This window comes from Trichechus manatus, unplaced genomic scaffold (genome assembly GCF_000243295.1).
Source record: "Trichechus manatus latirostris isolate Lorelei unplaced genomic scaffold, TriManLat1.0 scaffold00028, whole genome shotgun sequence".
Lineage (NCBI taxonomy): Eukaryota > Metazoa > Chordata > Mammalia > Sirenia > Trichechidae > Trichechus > Trichechus manatus.
In genome coordinates, this window is record NW_004443964.1 from 6,634,793 (window position 1) to 6,652,898 (window position 18,106).

General features: G+C 43.3%; 1 protein-coding gene and 1 long non-coding RNA gene across 3 annotated transcripts in view; both read right to left on the bottom strand.

Annotated features, from left to right (window-relative positions):
* The window catches only part of UNK (unk zinc finger), a 33,101-nt gene extending 16,159 nt beyond the window's left edge, over positions 1-16,942 (bottom strand). Inside the window, exon 1 of the mRNA XM_004374144.1 lies at positions 16,821-16,942. Coding sequence (XP_004374201.1) covers positions 16,821-16,924 — 104 coding nt within the window. The 5' untranslated portion in view covers positions 16,925-16,942. The remainder of the gene's footprint in view (positions 1-16,820) is intronic.
* On the bottom strand, positions 870-13,231 carry LOC111820165 (uncharacterized). 2 transcript variants are annotated; one of them, XR_002823703.1, is made up of 3 exons: positions 11,957-13,231; positions 6,494-11,662; positions 870-5,976 (listed from the first exon to the last, which is right to left on the bottom strand). It is a non-coding gene; the product is annotated as an uncharacterized LOC111820165 (long non-coding RNA). The 2 variants fall into 2 exon arrangements; XR_002823702.1 differs by having other exon boundaries at positions 6,494-11,370; positions 11,492-13,231.
* Positions 16,943-18,106: the final 1,164 nt, after the last annotated feature.

An 18,106-nucleotide genomic window follows, 5' to 3' on the forward strand; every position in this document is an offset into this window, starting at 1 on the left:
GGCCACAGGACCCCCACACATGACCCTCGGGCCTTACTAGGCTGCTCATGAGGAAGGTGTGGGGCCGGGGGGCCCACAGTAGACTTCTGATAGGTTTTCTTTGTGCAGATGAAATGTGTGGAGAAGTCTGGGTACGTGCCCTGGGTGCTCACTAAGGAGTGCCCTTATTGAGCCTACACCAAGGGCACTGATGAAGGAGCAGGTCCCTGTCCTTAGGAAGCGCACTTTTTCATGAGAAAGACACACAAGCAACAGGTGGAGTCAATCAAGCATGGAGAGGGTACCAGAGGTCTGCTTTGGGAACCCAGAGGAAGGATCCCTGAACCAGGCTGGGACGGGAGAAAAAGAAGAGCAGGCCTCTCAGGGGAGGTGCCAGTGGGTGACAAAGACAGGGAAGGTGTTTTAGGCAAAGGAAAAGAACGGGCTTAAAAATATAGCGTGCATCAGTTCCGAGAGCTCCTTGTACCTCTGTGGGTGAGTGGGGTAGGAGCGGCACTGGAAGGGGGATGAGGAGGGGAGGTGCAGGAGGAGATTTCAGGGATATCATCTCCTGGACCACGTGCATTCTGAGACACTGGGCAGAAATCCAGAAGGCTCTAGAGGGCCCGATACTCTCCTGTCCTCTTTGGCATTTGAACACAAGGCCTTTCTCCTCGGCTCCTGTCAGGTTACACAGAAAGCTGCACCCTCAGGCTGCACAGAGGCACCAAGCCCCAGCACTGAGTTGGGACACCCATCCCCCAAACTTCTCGGCCAATCCCTCTCCTGTGCAGCACATGCTCTGACTCTTCTGACCCACCAGAGACTAACTCAGGAGGTAATGGGTGGGAAACGGGGACAGGAGAAACTTCCATGAAAGGAGGAAGCTGAGCCCAGGGCCAGGAGCACAGAAGAGAGTGTGAGGAGTGATACCAGTTCAACTGGAATTTCAGATAAACAATGAGTAATTGTTTAGTATGTCCCAAATACTGCACGGGATACACCTATACTAAAACACCATCCCACTGTTCATCTGAAATTCCACCTTAGCTGGCATCCTGTGTTTGTATTTTGTAAGTCTGGTAACCCTCGGAATGGTACTGTCTGCTTGGTGTCAGGGCCTCAGTGAAAACCCAGGCAGACAGGCAGGGGCTGAACTCCAGGATGTGGTCACCCTGCCTTGGGCACAGTCTGCCCTCTTGGAAGAGGGGCCCCTGAGGGCAGTAGCTATGCCTGGTGCACCAGCTTACTTGGGACAGACAGAGCCACATACAGATGGGACTCCAAAAGGTCCCCGGCAAGCAGGGGTACCACAGGTAAGGATAGACACTGAGGCGATGAATGCCCCATTTTATGCCTCTTCTCTTCCATTCCCACTGCCACTGCCCCCGGTCAGGGACTTGGTAGCCTCTAACAAAACTGGTTGCCTTGCTTCAGCCTTTCCCATCCTTTTTACACCACACAGTGCTCATTATTCCTCCTAGAACCCAGATATAATTCTCACTTAGCTGCCTAAAAGCCTTCAGCCAACGGGGAACCCAAGGTCGAGAAGGGAGAGTGTTGACATGTTGTGGGGTTGTTAACCAATGTCATAGAACAATACGTGTACTGTTTAATGAGAAGCTGGTTTGTTCTGTGAACCTTCATCTAAAGCACAACTTAAAAAAAAAAGCTTTCAGCCTCCTCCAGCAGTCACTACATAAGCACCAACTACTTAACCTGGCTTTGAGTCCATTGAGTTCCGTGGACTCACACACACCAACGATTGTGAAGATGGCGCAGGACTGGGCAACATTTCATTCTGTTATCAGAAGGTCATCATGAATTGGAGCAGATTCGACAGCAACTAACAACACTGAGCCTGGCATTCCAGGCCCCACACATCTGGCCCCACATAGTTTTCCAGCTTCATTTCCCTTGACTCCCCTCCATTCGAGCCAGTAAAACTGGAGTCCTTGGTGTCTTGCAAATAGACCTTTAACTTTCCTGCCTTTGCTCATGTCCCCGTGTTTCCCTGCAGAAACCTTTCAAGTCTCAATTCTGAATGAATCTTTCGATGTCACCACCTCCATGCAGCCTTCCTTGACCTCCATCTCCTCTCATCTCCCCTCTCCCTTCATCCTTCTCCCCAGCTAAAAGTTATCATCCTCTAATTTTTAGATATTTCTTATGGCCCTTATCCTGCCCATTACTTGTTAACGATGTGTACATTTTTTTTCTACCACTAAATTATAAATTCCTTGGTAGTAAGCTTTTAAGAAACGAGCACAGTGCCTTGGGTAAGTGCACTGACGATTATATAAAGGAACGAAAGTCAAACAGGGAAAATTTCACAAAGCAATGTCACCAGTCTCATGATGCCACCCACCAGGCAGAGCGTTGGGAGTGGGAAGTCTCATCCTATTCCCTTGTGAAAAGCCCTACAGTGCAGCGAACTTGTAGCTCAGCAGACAAGGCTGGACTGTCCTGCTTTGGAAAAACCCCTTCAGGAGAGGAGCTACTCAGACAGGACCCTGATGACCAAATCCAGGCCAAGCAGAGCCTGCTCTCAGAGAGAGAATTCTAACCTTTCACTTAAGTCATTCATGGACCTGTACCATCCACTACCTAGAAACCAAAATCTTTGCTGAGGATTTCCCACCCTCCCTCACCCTCTCCACCTGCACAGGCAATGCAGTGCCCAAAGGGCAGGGAGACAGCCTCTCAGAAATCACTCTTTTCTATTTTTCAAGGACTGAAATGAAATGTAAGCTTTCAGTGGGAATGCACAACTCCAATCCATCTTTCCATTCCAAGGCCTGGAAGCAGAAGATCTAAGAAACTAAATAGGCTGAGATCCACTCTTTAATTCAACCAGCTCTGAGGAAACCCAAGAAGTCCTGGGGTCTAAGCAAGGAGGGAAAGACTCACCAACCACCGTCCCCACCCCTCTAAGATCTGGGAGGGGGCAGGGCCACAGAACTAAATTCTTCACACTCCCAACCCCCAAAACTACCCACACCCAAGGACAAACAACAGAGAACACACACTAGCTTTGAACTCACACCTACAGCGGCCCTGATTAAGTCAAGGGAGCACTCAGAACCTGAGGAAACGAGAGAGGGAGAGAAAGCCACATCTGAGACCAGGACGAAGGGATCAACAGAGCCTGGGGATACTGTGACTCGTCAAAGCTTTGGTGGCTGAGGAATGCCTTCCAGTACTGACTTTAAATCGAAGCTGTTTTTTGCCTCTATTTAGAACATTGTATTACTCTACTAATGGTTTATTTATAAATGTAAAACATTTTATGAAAGTAACATGCCAGTTACCAAAAAAATGGAAAACAAGAGAAAAGGGCAAAATCACCCTTAAACCCACCATCCACTGTTGGCCTTTTGGTAAACTTTCTTCCAATATTTTTATACAGATATAATCATAATGTATCATATTTGCTAAACTGCTCTACAAAACTACAAATACTCTTCTCTGAAACCTTTTAAAACCTTCTAAAGTGCACCCATTTTTTAAAAATCAAATACTGATCTATTTTCTACACTTTTTAATTTATCTTCATTACCCAAAATTCTAAAAAATAACAAAAGCCAAGCTACATGGAATCTAAATTCAATCACTTGCCCCACTAAACCAACACTGGTAACAAGTAAGGGGTTAACAATAACTTAGGTAAATCACATCGCCCTTGAGTTCAAGCGCTAAACTGCTCCCACTCAATTTCCCGCTAATCCTATTCCAGGTTGTTGTAACAGATTCATCAATTTGGGGGTTTTCGCTCTCTTCTGGGGAGGAGTGTGAGAATTTTAACAAACTGAATAAACAGAAAAGTACTAGAGATAACTGAGAGAAGAATTAGAGGCAGTGGAGACAAAGTTGGTGCCCTTTTAATCCACATCTAGCTCCCCACTCCTTCTAGAACAATGTTTATGGTCTCACTGCCTCTACCTCGCCTGCAACCAGTGGCCTCCTCCCCTCCCCAACAACAAACCAAACTCTAGATCAAGGGTCAGCAAACTTTATCTGTGAAGGGCCAAACAGTAAATGTGTTAGACTTTTCAGGCCAAGCGGCAAAACTGAGGATATTATGTAGGCACTTACATAATAAAAAAAAAAGAAACTTTTGCAAGTTTTTAACTAGTGAAATTCAAAATGTAATAATTGACAATTTTTACAGTTCTACTAATAAGAATGCATTTTAGGGGTAGAGGGTAACATTCCACAAAATTTGGGCTTGGTTTCATCAAAACTGACTGCAAATATTCATTTATTAATGCTAATTCTGTAATGAGATTTTACGTTATTCATCTTTGAAAATGTCTCTCCACACATATAAAACAAAAAACTAGCTACCATCAAGCCAGAGTCAACTCCAACTCAAGGTGGCCACCATCTGTGTCAGTAGACCTGTGCCCCAAGGGGTTTTCAATGGCTGGTTTTTCAGAAGTAGACTACCAGCCCTTTCTTCCAAGTCACCTCTGGATGGACTCAATCCTCCAAGTTCTTAGTTAATCATCTGCACCACCCAGAGAATGCCAAATGCTGGTATCAGTCCATGAGGATATGATTTTAACTGACCATATTTATTGCTTAGAAGACCTTTATGGAATCCTACTATTGTCTTGACATTGGCCTTTTAATCACTTCCAACTGAAGATTTGGTATAAACTCCTTGGTTACACAGGTAAATGGATTTTGAAATATGGAAATTTCCTTTCCATGCATATTGAGATCCAAAAACTACTACTAAAACCAGTTTACATCTGGAAAATATACCCAAGGTAAACTTGTGTGCTTTGACTTCTGACAGCGTAGGAAGTTTATAAAGCAGCTTGACATGACTTTGACTCAAACAACGTTGTTATCAAAAGGACTGCAATGTAAGGCTTGCATATAAGCGCTATTTTACCGAATTTTAGGTTGAATTCATCAGGAAATATCAAGTCTGCAGCAAGAGCTGATTTCCAAAGCCGTTCAGTGTTCAAAGCTAGTGGTTTGAGGTCAGTTCTTCACGTTCAGAAAAATTTCCATCTCAGCCCTAAGCTCGAAATTTGCAGAAAACTTTACCACTGCTAAGCTATCAAACTGCTGTGTGGTATGGTAAGTAAGGATATTCAGTTTCTATTTCTGACAAATATTCATGGAGCCAATGATGGTTAAGTCCACAAGAGCAATCAAAGATGACTGGTGATACCGGTTCAGTAACTTGTGATAGACTGAAATATTTTCCACAAAGTACCTGCTGCTGAATAACAGAATGAATAACCACAGGCTTTAAACACCTTACATTTACAAGCTTTGCAAATTTGTGCAACTAAATCTTTCTTAGCTCCACACAAATTTTTACCACCGTCCGCTGTAAAGCTGTGTCTTCTTAGAACTTCTTTAGAAATACTCTCACCTGTAGTTGTTCCAATTCATACAGGCTAATCCTCAGTTACTTCAAATCTGGTATTGATGCCACAAAAATAAATAGTAACAGTAACATCTGTTGACTCATCAAGAGCCACGGGAAACCACAAAAAATCATTTGCCTTATTTTTAATTGACTACTGACTTTGCTCCCAATCTTGCCAAAAGGCTGACAATCTTGAACAAGTTTATTTTCTCTGGACATACTTCTTCAGCTGCTGCAATCAACACAATTAACTCAACACTGGTAAATGGCTTTCCTTGCTTGGCTAACAAATGAGCCTCTCAGAAACTTACTTTGGTTGTAGCTTTATTTTCATTTATTTTTGTGAAAAAATTCTGCTGTGATGAGACACTGCCTTTTAAATTTTCTGATTTTTCTGACCGTTGCTTTGCTGGGAGCTGGGCACACTGCGAGGATTGCTCAGTCTGGTCATGCTGATGTGGTCTTTCCGCAAAGCTGTTATGTCACTGAGCAATAAACATGATGCTGTGCCATTTGATAACAAAATAATCCACACGCCACTGTGACTTAAAGGCATGACAATTCCAAGTTCATTTTTCTCCTCGTTTTGAAATGATAGGTATGTGCTGGTAATAAAAATAAAAAGTAAACAAAATGTTGTGGTACACTGATATGCATGGCATTGGAAACACTATCGAGTTCTGTGTCACTGCAATTTCTAGGGCAGCAAGCAGCAATACAAAGTGATGAAGAGTGCCACATGTGGTCTCTGTCGTAATTACTCAACTCTGCGGTTGAAGTACGAAAGCAGTGAATGAGTGAGCATAGCTTCCAATAAAACTTTATTCAGGGAAACTGGAATCTGAATTTCATATAATCTTCACGTCATGAAATATTATTCTTTTCTTTTTCAACCATTAAAAAAACGTAAAAACCATTCTTTGCTCACCGGCCTTACAAAAGCAGGCGGTGGGCTGGATTTGGCACGAAGGTCATAGTTTACGGACCTCTGCTCTAAAGAGCTGGTATTCCCCTACACATCACAACCTCGCCTCACATCACCATACTTTTGATCATATTGTTCCCTTTGTCTGGAACACTTTTCCAGCTTCTTCTCTACCATGAGGAGGTCCCTGGCCCTACCTAGTGGTGTTTATCGCCCCCTCTTCCATGCTCCGATTGCGCCGTGGGAATACAGTCAGTGCAGCCCCTGCCACTGTTGATTTCCACTGCTTTGAATGCAGCCACTTCTATTCATCTTTGTAGCCCTGCACATAGCCAACCCAGAGCACGGGTTCAAGATGTGTCTGCCAAGTAAAAGCAAAAGCATAAAGCGTCCTCGGCGGTGCAAGCTGGTAAACAGCAGTTATCCACAAACCCAGCAAAACACAGAGAAGCAGCTTTAATCTCTGACCTAGATGCTTCTCCTGGCGATTAAGAAGCCGGCACCTTCTCTACCTCCCATCCACAAAATGTCTGCTCAGCCTTGTTCCTCACCCTGGACACTAAAATGTAGCTCTTCAGCCTCACATGAAGAGCATAAAAGCAACAATGAACCAGCGGGATGGCCGGAGCTCAGCTCCGTTATGACTGCAGCTGGGAACATGTGGAGACCACTACAGAGGAAATAAACTCCTTTTTCCATTTCCTCCAAAAACTAAGGGGTATTATGACAACTTAAACCAAAGATATATTAAGTGAAAGAGAACAGTAAAAGTATGTACCTGGATTACAACTAGGTAAACTACATGCACACAGAAAACCTGGAAGGAAAAAATTCAGCCAGTGTTACTGACTTTAGCGGTTTATCTTGCCTTTTCTTTGTTGTAATTATCAATAATTACTTTCAGAATTAAAAAAAAAACTTGTGAGGAAAGAAATCCACACTTGACAGAGAATCTATTCTGATCCAAACTTAAAGGAAAGATACGTGTTGCTAAGCTAGAAGAGTTCCCTTAAGCTAAAAGTGAACTCTGGTGAATCTTTTTGTAAAGTGAGTGACTGAACGTCATCCTGTTTATGACTTGAACAATCTCATTTGGACACATTTAGAGTATGGCCAGATGTGAAGAGAGGCAAACAGGCAAGCCAGTGATGGCCTCTGAGAGCTAAGACAAACCAACGAGGAAAGACAGGGTTGCAAGCCTGGGTTTACTCAGGGTGTGACAAGTCCTAATGTACAGGGACAAGCAAGATGTGAGCCCAGTAAGAAGAGGGACAGGCTGAGCTGACAAAATAAGCTCACTCCGGATGCCCCCCAGCCTGGAGGACATGGCTTGTAGGCTTTATAGCTGGAGGGGCCTGAGGGGCCAACGAGCATCAGGAAGCACCTGCTCCGGGGTCGAGTCAGTGATCACCACTCATGAGCCCTGCACAGCACCTGCAGAGATCGGGCAACCTGATAGATCTGCCCATCCTCCTAATAAACCACCACTGTTCAAGCCCATCTTATAAAAAGGAATTCCATCTTTTTAAATAAATAGATACAAGCCTTATCATGGAAATAGAATCTTAAAACACAGGAAATAGACCTGTTCTTAAATATTCTTTATTGACATCTAACTACGATATGATAAGGTTCTGCAACTAACACCAAAGGAAAGAAAAAAGAAAAGGCACTGTTGAAGATTACATTGTAGTATCCAGAGATCCAAACAACACTTATCTATAATCTATTATTTCACATAACCTTACTAGCTACTTCTTTTCTTCCCCATACATAATTCCTTAAAAGAAATTCAGTCGTAGAGCTCATAGTTTGTGGTTTTATCAAAAATTCATTTTAAGTTTGAGAATAAAATATTTTTTAACTTGGATGAGACTGTTATAAGTGCATACAAACAGTGGATTGAGAGTCCTAAATTTGGCCAAGCGTGTGTGTACGTGTGTAATGTCTTAGTCTGCTGAAAATCTCATTTTTGAAGAACCAGTACTACCAACAGACTCAACGTTAAAAGGACATGCATATATACATTATGTACTGACACCAAACATGACCCAGAAACTGTATAAATTTGTCACAATAACCACACCAGTGGGAGTTATCCAAAATGGCTTTTAAAAAACAAGGTTCAAATAAAACTAAAATTGGTGATCGGCAAACATCTGGATGACTCTGATAAACCGCTCTATAGCGATGGAGATTTGGCATCCAGCTCTTCTGAAGTGATCCTGGGTTAAAACATTCTCTCTGGCAAAAAAAAGCTCAGATAGTCAATATTGTTCAGGCAAACAAAATGTGTCTAGTGAATTTCAGAGTATGTCTGAACCTTTAGGTCAGGCTTTGATCCCCTAACTGGCCTTTGGCCAAAGAGTAGTTAGAATAAACTCTTAGGGCTGGCAGGAACAAAACAACTCTAATGCACAGACACACGTACAAAAACCCCCAGCACAAATGCTACAGACACTTAAGCAAGTAAACAGCTTTAGGGGGTGGGGAGTCACTCACTATCAAATGATTTCAGCCCACTTTTCCTTGGAGCTCACTGGAAAAGATCTGACGCCTGTGAGCTGTCCTGGCCCCAAAAACCAACAAGAGCTACAGATGGTACAGTGTTGGTATGCAACTAGTCCTAGGTGTCCCCAGTTCCTTTTTTTCTGTAATTGTTCCCTTGGCCTAAGGATCCTGGAGTTTGTGAGACTGAGGACAGAACATTCACATAAGGGTCACTCATGTCACTGATAATAAAGAATATGTGAGGAATACTAAAAGCCTGGTTCATTTCCCCCCAAATTAGGTAATACCTTGACTTTACTCAAAATTTACCCGTAGTCACTATAGCACAGCTGCCTTGGAAAACCTCTATTTTACGAAGAATTTAGTATATCCACTGTTTCTGTACAACAAAGCATTTGGCACTGTAAGAGCAGATCCACTTGGGACACAAATCTATCATATAAGATACTGACACTTTGATGGAGGCTATACAAAGAATGGAGACTGAAGTAACATGTGCTCTGTGGACCGTGCTCTGAAGACAACACTGACCCACGTGTGCCCTATGAACTGAAGAATGTTTTAGTGTGGATGCCGCTAAAAAAGGCATTTGACTAACGCTGCTGAAGGAGGTAGCAGTGCAACTGAAAACAGTGACTTGGGCCTTGTTCAAATATTGATGAGAATAATACTTTGGGCAAATCAGCACTTCACATACAGTAACTCATCTAATCCTCATAACAACCGATGAAACAGGTACTGTTGGTGTCCTTGGGAAACTTACACACAAAAAGCTAAGCTACTCACTTCCCCAAGGTCACACAGCTAATAAGTGGCAGAGCTAGGCGTCAAACTTAGACAATCTGGTCCTCGAGTCAGCGCTCTTAACCTCCATGCTGACTCTTAACTAAGCTTTTCTTAAGCTAAGGAAAGACAAAAGTAGTAACAACTAAGCATAGTGGCTCTCTACAAGTTGTCTCAGTCTGTCAGGGAGACGTCTGGACAAGCCACAATTAAAACACCATATAAGAAGTTACTAAAACAAAAACAGAAGAGCTACATTTTAACATACTCTACTGGATACTTAATATTTATGTATTCATGATGAAGTACTTAGTTCAACAGTAAAATTTAGCTACTTTGTTTTTAATAAGAAAAAATACCAGTACTGGTGTCTGGTTATGTTTGGCTAGGTTTGATTCACACAAATCTTAAAGTGACAGGCCACCAAATGCCTGGCACCTCTTAGCAGTAAAAGTGACATCAAGAAGATCTAGTAATGTTCTTACCAAAATTAATAAAAACTATTACTTAAAACTCCAAGTCATAAAACACCATGCCAAAGGTTTTTATCAACCTCTTCTTCTCTGAACCTGCCCTTCAGTGGGGGTAGTTTTGTGAGTAAGCTAAAATTTCAGAGGAAGCAAAAACACAGGCCTTCCCCTCCTCACTGACATCATTCTGTTAGGACTTATGGTGGCCATATGGTGTTTCAAATACTAATAGGAAACAAATGAGTCAGTTTATGAACACATAACGCAAACTGTGATATAAAGAATCAGGGAAGGGAGAAACATTTCAGCAAGCTCAGGTATGACCCGAGGATACCGTCCCAGGCCTTAGCATCTTCTTTACTCCCTAAGTACACTGAGCCACCAACAGGAAAAAGGTCACCTCAAAGAGAATGCCATGAGATTTTAAGTTGCTAGACTCCTTTCCATCTTCTCCTTCTCCTCAGCTCTTGATACTACTGTCAAACTCTACACACTGGCAAAGAAAAAAGGGGTGAAAGTTGAGGGATTTTATAGAGGAATAAGAGTTTGTTGCCATTATTTGAACTAAAATATTATAGCCTTTGACATCACCTTAAATGTCTAAAACACATGGTCTGTTCTTAAAGAAATGCCCATGTGAACCTTAAAATCATCACAATACGTGAAGAATGGAATCTATTACATTTTAGCAGGACAGCATCCTTCCCTCCCACCTCCCACCCACCCAAGGATGTAAATATAATTCATTTTATAAATACACTGGGAAAGATCTGCTTGTTCCTTTTAAATTCAGAGACAATTTAGAATACAACTACCAACAACTTGGAGTCTCAAACCTGCTGTGAGTGAGCACTTGTTATCTCAAAAGCATCTCCACAGACTTGTAACATGGGTGCATTCACCTAGAATGGCTACACAGAGCTAAGCCATTGAGAAGGCTGGGAAAAGGACACCAAGGAGCTTTGCACAAACTGTTAGGTGTTGCCATACTGAACCCAGGCTGCTAAGCCCTGGGTATCTCCAGAGGTCTCTAGTACTAGGGGCTCATATGTACTTTTTTTAACTGAGATACACCTCACAGAACATAGCATTTGTCATTTTAGAGTGTACACTGCAGTGGGTTTTAGTACATAGTCACTATGTTGTGCAACCATCACCACTATCTAATTCCAGAACACTTCCATCACCCCAAAAAGAAACCCCATACCTATTATCATATCATCAATTTTATCCAACCTTTCTCCACAGATATCTCTGTTGTCCAGGCAGTTATTTCAAGATGGCTGGCTTGGGGTCAATCTGTAGAGTATCTATACAGTAAGAAAACAAGACAGCTACATTGTCCAGAAGGAGACTGAGCCCAAATTCTTGGCATTTTTAGCAATTAGGCTAATGCAATCTTTATATACTAAGAATGGCAGAGAAACTTACATTCAACATCCATCTTCAGAGAACACATTAGTGTGCCCCAAATTCATCCAAGATGTTAAAAGAAGGGAAGACAATCTACTAGGATTAGCCATTAACTGTCCATAGTTGCAATTTCAAAATTTGGAAGATGCATATGGATAGTAGGAAAACTTTCTTTAGCATCAAGAATAGCTGGATTAACGAAGAGAAAAAAATAAAAACACAACAAAACAAAAAATTTCATCAAATATTGCCCAGTTTGGGGAACTAATCACTAGATCAATCCACTATTTAAAGTACTGTAGCTTTCAGTGCAACCTTACTTCCATCACTCTTCAGATCTGGAGTCTCTCCTAATGAGAAAAACGATCTTTAGGCAAAGTTCTGGCAGGACAGGCTGCAGGTGTGCGTTGCTCAGGCTATGGTAGGGCTCTAATGACCTAAGTGTGCTCACAGCTTCCAAGACACACAGGAAGGAGGCCTCACCTTCAGGCATCAGGGTGTTGAAAGCGGGAGGAAGTAGGTCCATGAGGGTGTCTTGCTTTTGTGCACTTATTTGGGGTGCTATTTCCAGAAAAGGAGCTCCTTTACAGAGTGTGCCCAAGATGGATTTCTCTAAGTTGCTCTCAAGAGTTGTCCAGCTGCCCTCACCAATAAATCACAGTCTCTGTAGGTTGATAGAAACCATCAAAGCAGATGCATACGGGTTGTGGGGAAGCCTTCTTTAGTATCTAACATAGCTGGATTAAAACAAAAAAACTTAACCATTAAGCAAATCTTGACTTTAACCATTAATTTAGATTATAGCAAAAATCAACTAGGTGCCAAGCTGAAGAATCTACCCTTAGCACGGGCACTTAACATTTATTAATGGCCATTTTGTGGGCTTGATTGAAAGCCACAATGAGCTCTTAATTTTTGTCCTGGAAGAAAATTAGCTTTACTTAATAAACAAGTAAATAAGATGCTGAAATGTTTGTTGGTAATTTAACTCATTCTCACTGAGGTTGTCAGGTAACGCTTCCAGTGACTTATTGTGCGACAAGTTGTACTCTAACAATGTATTTACAATTTTATTGCAATTTGCAATAATAATCTAAATACATGTTCATTTTCCAGATTTTCCAAAACACAATCAGATGCAATCAAGTAAAGTTCATGACATTTATATAAGTTATAAACAAATTTGCTTCAAAATAGTTATCTGTGGAAGTACTGCTGTGTTATCCTTGTTTAAAGATTCCCAGGAAACAGTCTTAAACTAAAACGACACCTGGGTAAATGAGGCTATAAACAGCATTATACCATAAATCTACCAAGGAAGACAACTGATTTCCCACTTACAGGAAATTACCCAGCAGCCAGAAAACTCCAACAAACCCTTACTAAACTAAAATTTCATTTTATTTTAAGACTCGGGCATTAAGAAGTCTGAGAATCAACTGCAATTGAAGGAATTTTAAAATGACGTAATGTCTATGGTATAGGGTTTCCAAGGAGCGGCTGGTGGATTCAAACTACTGACCTTTTGGTTAGTAGCTGAGCTCTTAACCACTGCGCCACCAGGGCTCCATACTTGCTCTTAGGGGGTCAAAATAATAAGGTCAGAAACCTGGATGTTTTGGACGGCAGTTTTTTGTGGCATTTCAACTATAAACTTTTTTTTTTAATTGTACTCCAGGTGAAGGTTTACAGAACAAATAGGTTCTCATTAAACAGTAGTACACATAGTTTTATGACATTGGTTAACAACCCCACAACATGTCAACCCTCTCCCTTCTCAACCTTTTTTGTTTTTTTTGGTGAAAATATACATAGCCAAAGATACACCATTTCAAAAATTTCTACATGCACAGTTCAGTAACAGTGACTATGCTCTTCTAATTGTGCTGCTATTCTCACTTTAGATGAAGGTTTACAGAACAAAATAGTTTCTCATTAAACAGTACACATGTTGCCGTATGACAATGGTTAACAACCTCACAACACATCAACACTGTCCTTACTCAACCTGGGGTTCCGTATCACCAGCTTTCCTGTCCCCTTCTGCCTTCTAGCCCTTGTCCCTGGACTACTGTGCTTCATTAGTCCCAGTTTGTTTTATGGGGCTGTCCAATCCCCAGCTGAACGGTGAATCTCAGAAGTGCCTTCACCACTGAGCTAAAAGGGTGTCTGGGGGCTATACTCTCGGGGTTTCTCCAGTCTCCTTTAGGCCAGTAAATCTGGTCTTTTTTGTGTGTGTTAGAATTTTGTTCTACATCCTTCTCCAGCTCTGTCCAGAACCCTCTGTTGTGATCCCGGTCAGAGCAGTCAGTGGTGGTAGCCGGGCACCATCTAGCTGTACTGGACTCAGTCTGGTGGAGGCCTTGGTAGCTGTGGTCCATTAGTTCTCTGAACGAATCTTTTCCTTGTATCCTGTTCTCTTCATTCTCCCTTGCTCCCGAAGGTCAACTATAAACTTTTAATAATAATTGTTATGCAGTAAACAGTCCAAAGTTAGCTAAACTTGTAGATACATTTCTAGACGTGATTGCTCCAAAATTTATCATTCTTAACGTGACTTTATTAAAGTCCTCTACTATACAAGATGGACCTATTCTGAACAGAACTATATTAAATTTAGTCTTTGTCATATAAAAAGACAAGAGGAGGTCATACGGCTCTTGTATTGGAAGAGTATTAATGCATGCATGTTATTATCTTACTAAGTGCTAACCAAATACTTGGAGCTGTAAAACAGACGAATTCAGACATAAATGAGTGTTTTGTAAGAAGGTTGTATTCCTCAGGCCTAGCTCAAGTGCCTGCCACACCAATTTGCTTCAAGAAAATTAAGGTTCCTTTAAAGCATGGTAATTCAAGGGTTTAGGAAAAAAATGCCAGTTAAATAATTATCCTTTAAACTGTGTTACGAAGAATCCTCTTGTTTTAGGAAAAGGAAGGCTCAAACTCTAGGATTTTAGTTGTGGCACAAGAATAAAGGGCAAGAAAGCAAGCATCTGGGAAGGCAACTTTTGCTGTTGGTGGATTCAACTCTGTTTTCTAAGACTGTTTGCCATTATAATCAGTAAGAATCAATTTTTAAGACAAGTTTCTTCTGGATTATTGTATGGACTACAGCATATCACAGTCTCAAATAATAGCAGCTATAAAAATACACAAACTTAATGTAATTAATGTATAAGAAAGTCTAAAAGATAAACTTTTATGACAGGTTAAAAAAACAAACATTTTTAAAATGGGTGTAAATCTGTATTCGACAATGGGATCAATGCAATATATATAGGCCATGTGCAGATTAGAACAAATTCTGGAAACTCCTGCTGCAAAGGAGGATGAAAACATGCTAAGCAGCTCAAAATTCTATTGAAATTGAAATAAAAATCAAAACGTTCCTGCTCCCCAATCCCCAACAACAAATGGGTTCACCTAAAAAAAAAAAAAAATCAGAGCCACTAAGTGTACTCGTGCCATCGTCAGTGTCCTCATGCTCCTTGCTCCCCAGACTGGGGATGGACATTTTCCAGATCACCACAGCTTCTGAACTCCCTTAAATCTACTAAGGAAGACAACTAATTCCTAGCTCTGATTTTTGGACACAAAGACATTAAAAACAAAAAAATACAAATTAACAGATAGAAAACATAGAGGCTGGAGCACCTCCAACCACTCATCAAGCCTGGGCATTTCATCTACTCCTGTTGCTTTACTAAGACCTCAGGAATGGAAAGAGATTTTAAACAAATGAACATCAGGAGAACAGAGACTCAGGTATTGACATTTACACAGCTGTTGACTTGCTCCAGCTGTCAATTCCAAAATGATCAGAAAGCCTGTCCAATACAGACTCCGTAGTATACTCAGAAACAACACAACATAGAGTCACATCAGAAACACAAGTTGCTAAAACCAAGACTCACGTAACTCCAAATGTTATAGGTATTTTATTGAAAAACCTGCAACCTTTCCAAATCGAGATTACACAGCTGCTGCATGACATCATTCGACTGATCAGGTAAGACCATCTCACCAAAACCAACAGACGTGCAGAAAGAATTCCGAAAGAAAGGGCCAGCAAAGCAATGGCCACATTAACAAGTGCTTTAGTTAACATAGTCAGACCCGCAGTCAACGAAAAGCCGCAATGATTTCACCCAATAGCAGAAAATCCCACAAAGAAACCAATGCAGTTCCTACACCCAATGTTCCTCAACTCCAGAATGGTTTTCCAATTGGTCTTACTCTTGTATGTGAGTAACAAACAAGAGCTCCTCCTGCTTACTACTTTAGTTCTTTCTACTCGAACAGATGCTTCCTGTCCTTGGTTCACCAGGTAGCATCACGGTGGGGCTCTTAAGGGTTGTCCAACCCTCTACATTCCAAAATCTCCAGCAAGTCTGAGATACAGTTGGGGATCCTTCTAAATATGCACATCACTCGGGAGCCCGTAGGGATGAGATGCACTCAAAGGGCATCAGGGAAGATGGAAAAGAACATTTTACTTAACAAGAAGGTCCGCCTCTTTTTCATTTCGCTTTCTCCCAAAACACCTAGCCCTCGGGAGTTGCGCAATGTGCCTTGAAAAGAAATTTAAAAAAAGAAGGACCTACACTTAAAACAAGCAGATTCCCCCAGGAAGAGGTTTTCCATCTTTCTGGACTCTGGTAGTGTCAGCATTTGAAGCTCCCTCTGATGCCACACTTCAGTGGGCCTGCGGACACACTGGGACCCCATCACCCTCGGGGCCCCTGACTCAGGCTGGGTCAGCTCAGTCCCAACGGGACCCGTCATGAGCGTACATCGACATGATTCCGTCTTTGCATGTTTATCTAGAACAACTGTTAAAAGGAATTCAAGCAGGGCTGGCCTCCGTAGACAACATTCGGGCCTTCTGGGCACAAAAGGCCTCCTGTACACATTACACGGTGTCTCCTGACAGGATTTCTCGCTACCCGTCACTCATAGGCGGCTCTAGGGCTGGCAGCTATGGAACTCATCTTGGTCGTGTCTTGGACTTCACATCGCCCCTAAAGTGCCTGGTACTGTGGTTTTATGGTCTGAGGAACAGTTAGGCCTCGAAGGCCTGGCCTAAGATGTGTGCGCTCCACATCCCGAGCTCCCGCCTTCCCTAGTCAGCCGCTGGGACCGAGTTTCCCGCCCCACAGCCCGACCAGACGTTGGTAGCAGTTAGAGGCGGTTGGGACCGGCCCCAGCAGGTTGGAACCGGTCTGGGCCGGGCCGGAGGAGGAAGGGGGGAGGGAGAGGCCGCCTCGCGCTCTCCCTGCGCGCGTGACTCACGCTGGCCGCTGACGTCAGGCGTGCGCGCGCGGCGGGGGGGGGCTCTACGTACGTGTAGTGCTGCGGTTTCTCGGGCTGTGCCTGCAGCACCTGAGCGGTAGCGGCCGGGGGCGCCGAGGAAGCTGCGGAGCCGCCGGGCCCGGGGCCCTTCGACATGGTCCTGTCTTCCTGCCTCTTCGCCGCTCCCCTTTTATTATTCAGTCTGCGCGGTCCGCGCCGAGGACCCAGTGCGCTTGCGCTGCGCCACGAGAACGTGAAGACCCCCCGCACCGCAGCAAGGGCTGCTGGGAGTTGTGGTTCTCCGTTCAGCTGGAATTTTACCGTCGGTAGAGGGTTGCTGCCAAAGGAAGGAACCACAATACCCAAGGATCCTTGCGGACGGTGCCCCGGATGCTCAGGGTCCGCGACGGCTTCTGGGGATTGCAGTCCTACCGCGTCTTCTTGCCGGCGCATTTCCAGTTTCATAGGGAATCCTTTCCTTGAAACTGGAGCTCGTGAACTAGAAGGCGGCTTATAGCTAGAGAGGCCCTAACGATTTCGGTGAAACATTACCGAGTTTCCATGCTTGGTACAGCGTGGCTGTTCTAACGACGGCTCAGAGCAGTGCTCCGAGCCATAAAAGACCCTTTATTATCCCTTCTTAGCTCTGGGCTTTTGTTTGTGCTGCAGGCACCTGGAGTACGCCCACGTTCTCCTTATCCCGGCAGCGGTACTACCCGAGACGCATGAAGGAAACTCGGGCCTGCTGGAAGTCAGCTTGAGAAGGCTTTGCTGAAGAAGAGCTACAGTATAATACGTTCCCAAGCCTTCGCTGAGGCGCTCCTTGAGCCTTTGTTATTGTTGGGTGTTGGCCAGTCGATTTTCCACTCATAGCGACCTCATGTGACAGAGTAGAACTCCGCCACAGGGTTTTATAGCCTGTAATTTTTATGGGACGAGGTCTGGTGGTGCAGTGGTTAAAGCTGCTAACAAGAAAGTCGGAGGTTGGAACCCACCGGCTGCTCTGCAGGAGAAAGATGTGGCAGTCGGCTTTAATAAAGATTTGCAGCCTTGGAAACCGGTTAGGGCAGTTCTGCTCTGTCCTGTAGGGTCTCTATGGGTCCGACTTCACCTGATAACCGTGGAGTTTTGTTAATTTTTGTGGAAGCAGATCACCAAGTCTTTCTCCCGAGGAGCTGCTGGGTGGGTTCAAACTGCTAACCTTTTGATTAGCAGCTGAGCGCGTAACCGTTGCGCCACCAGGTCTCGTCCATAAACCTTTACTAACCCTGAAACCTGGAACTCCAAGACTTGGGTCCCGTCTCAACTTGACACCTGGCCTGACAAACTTGTTTCCAG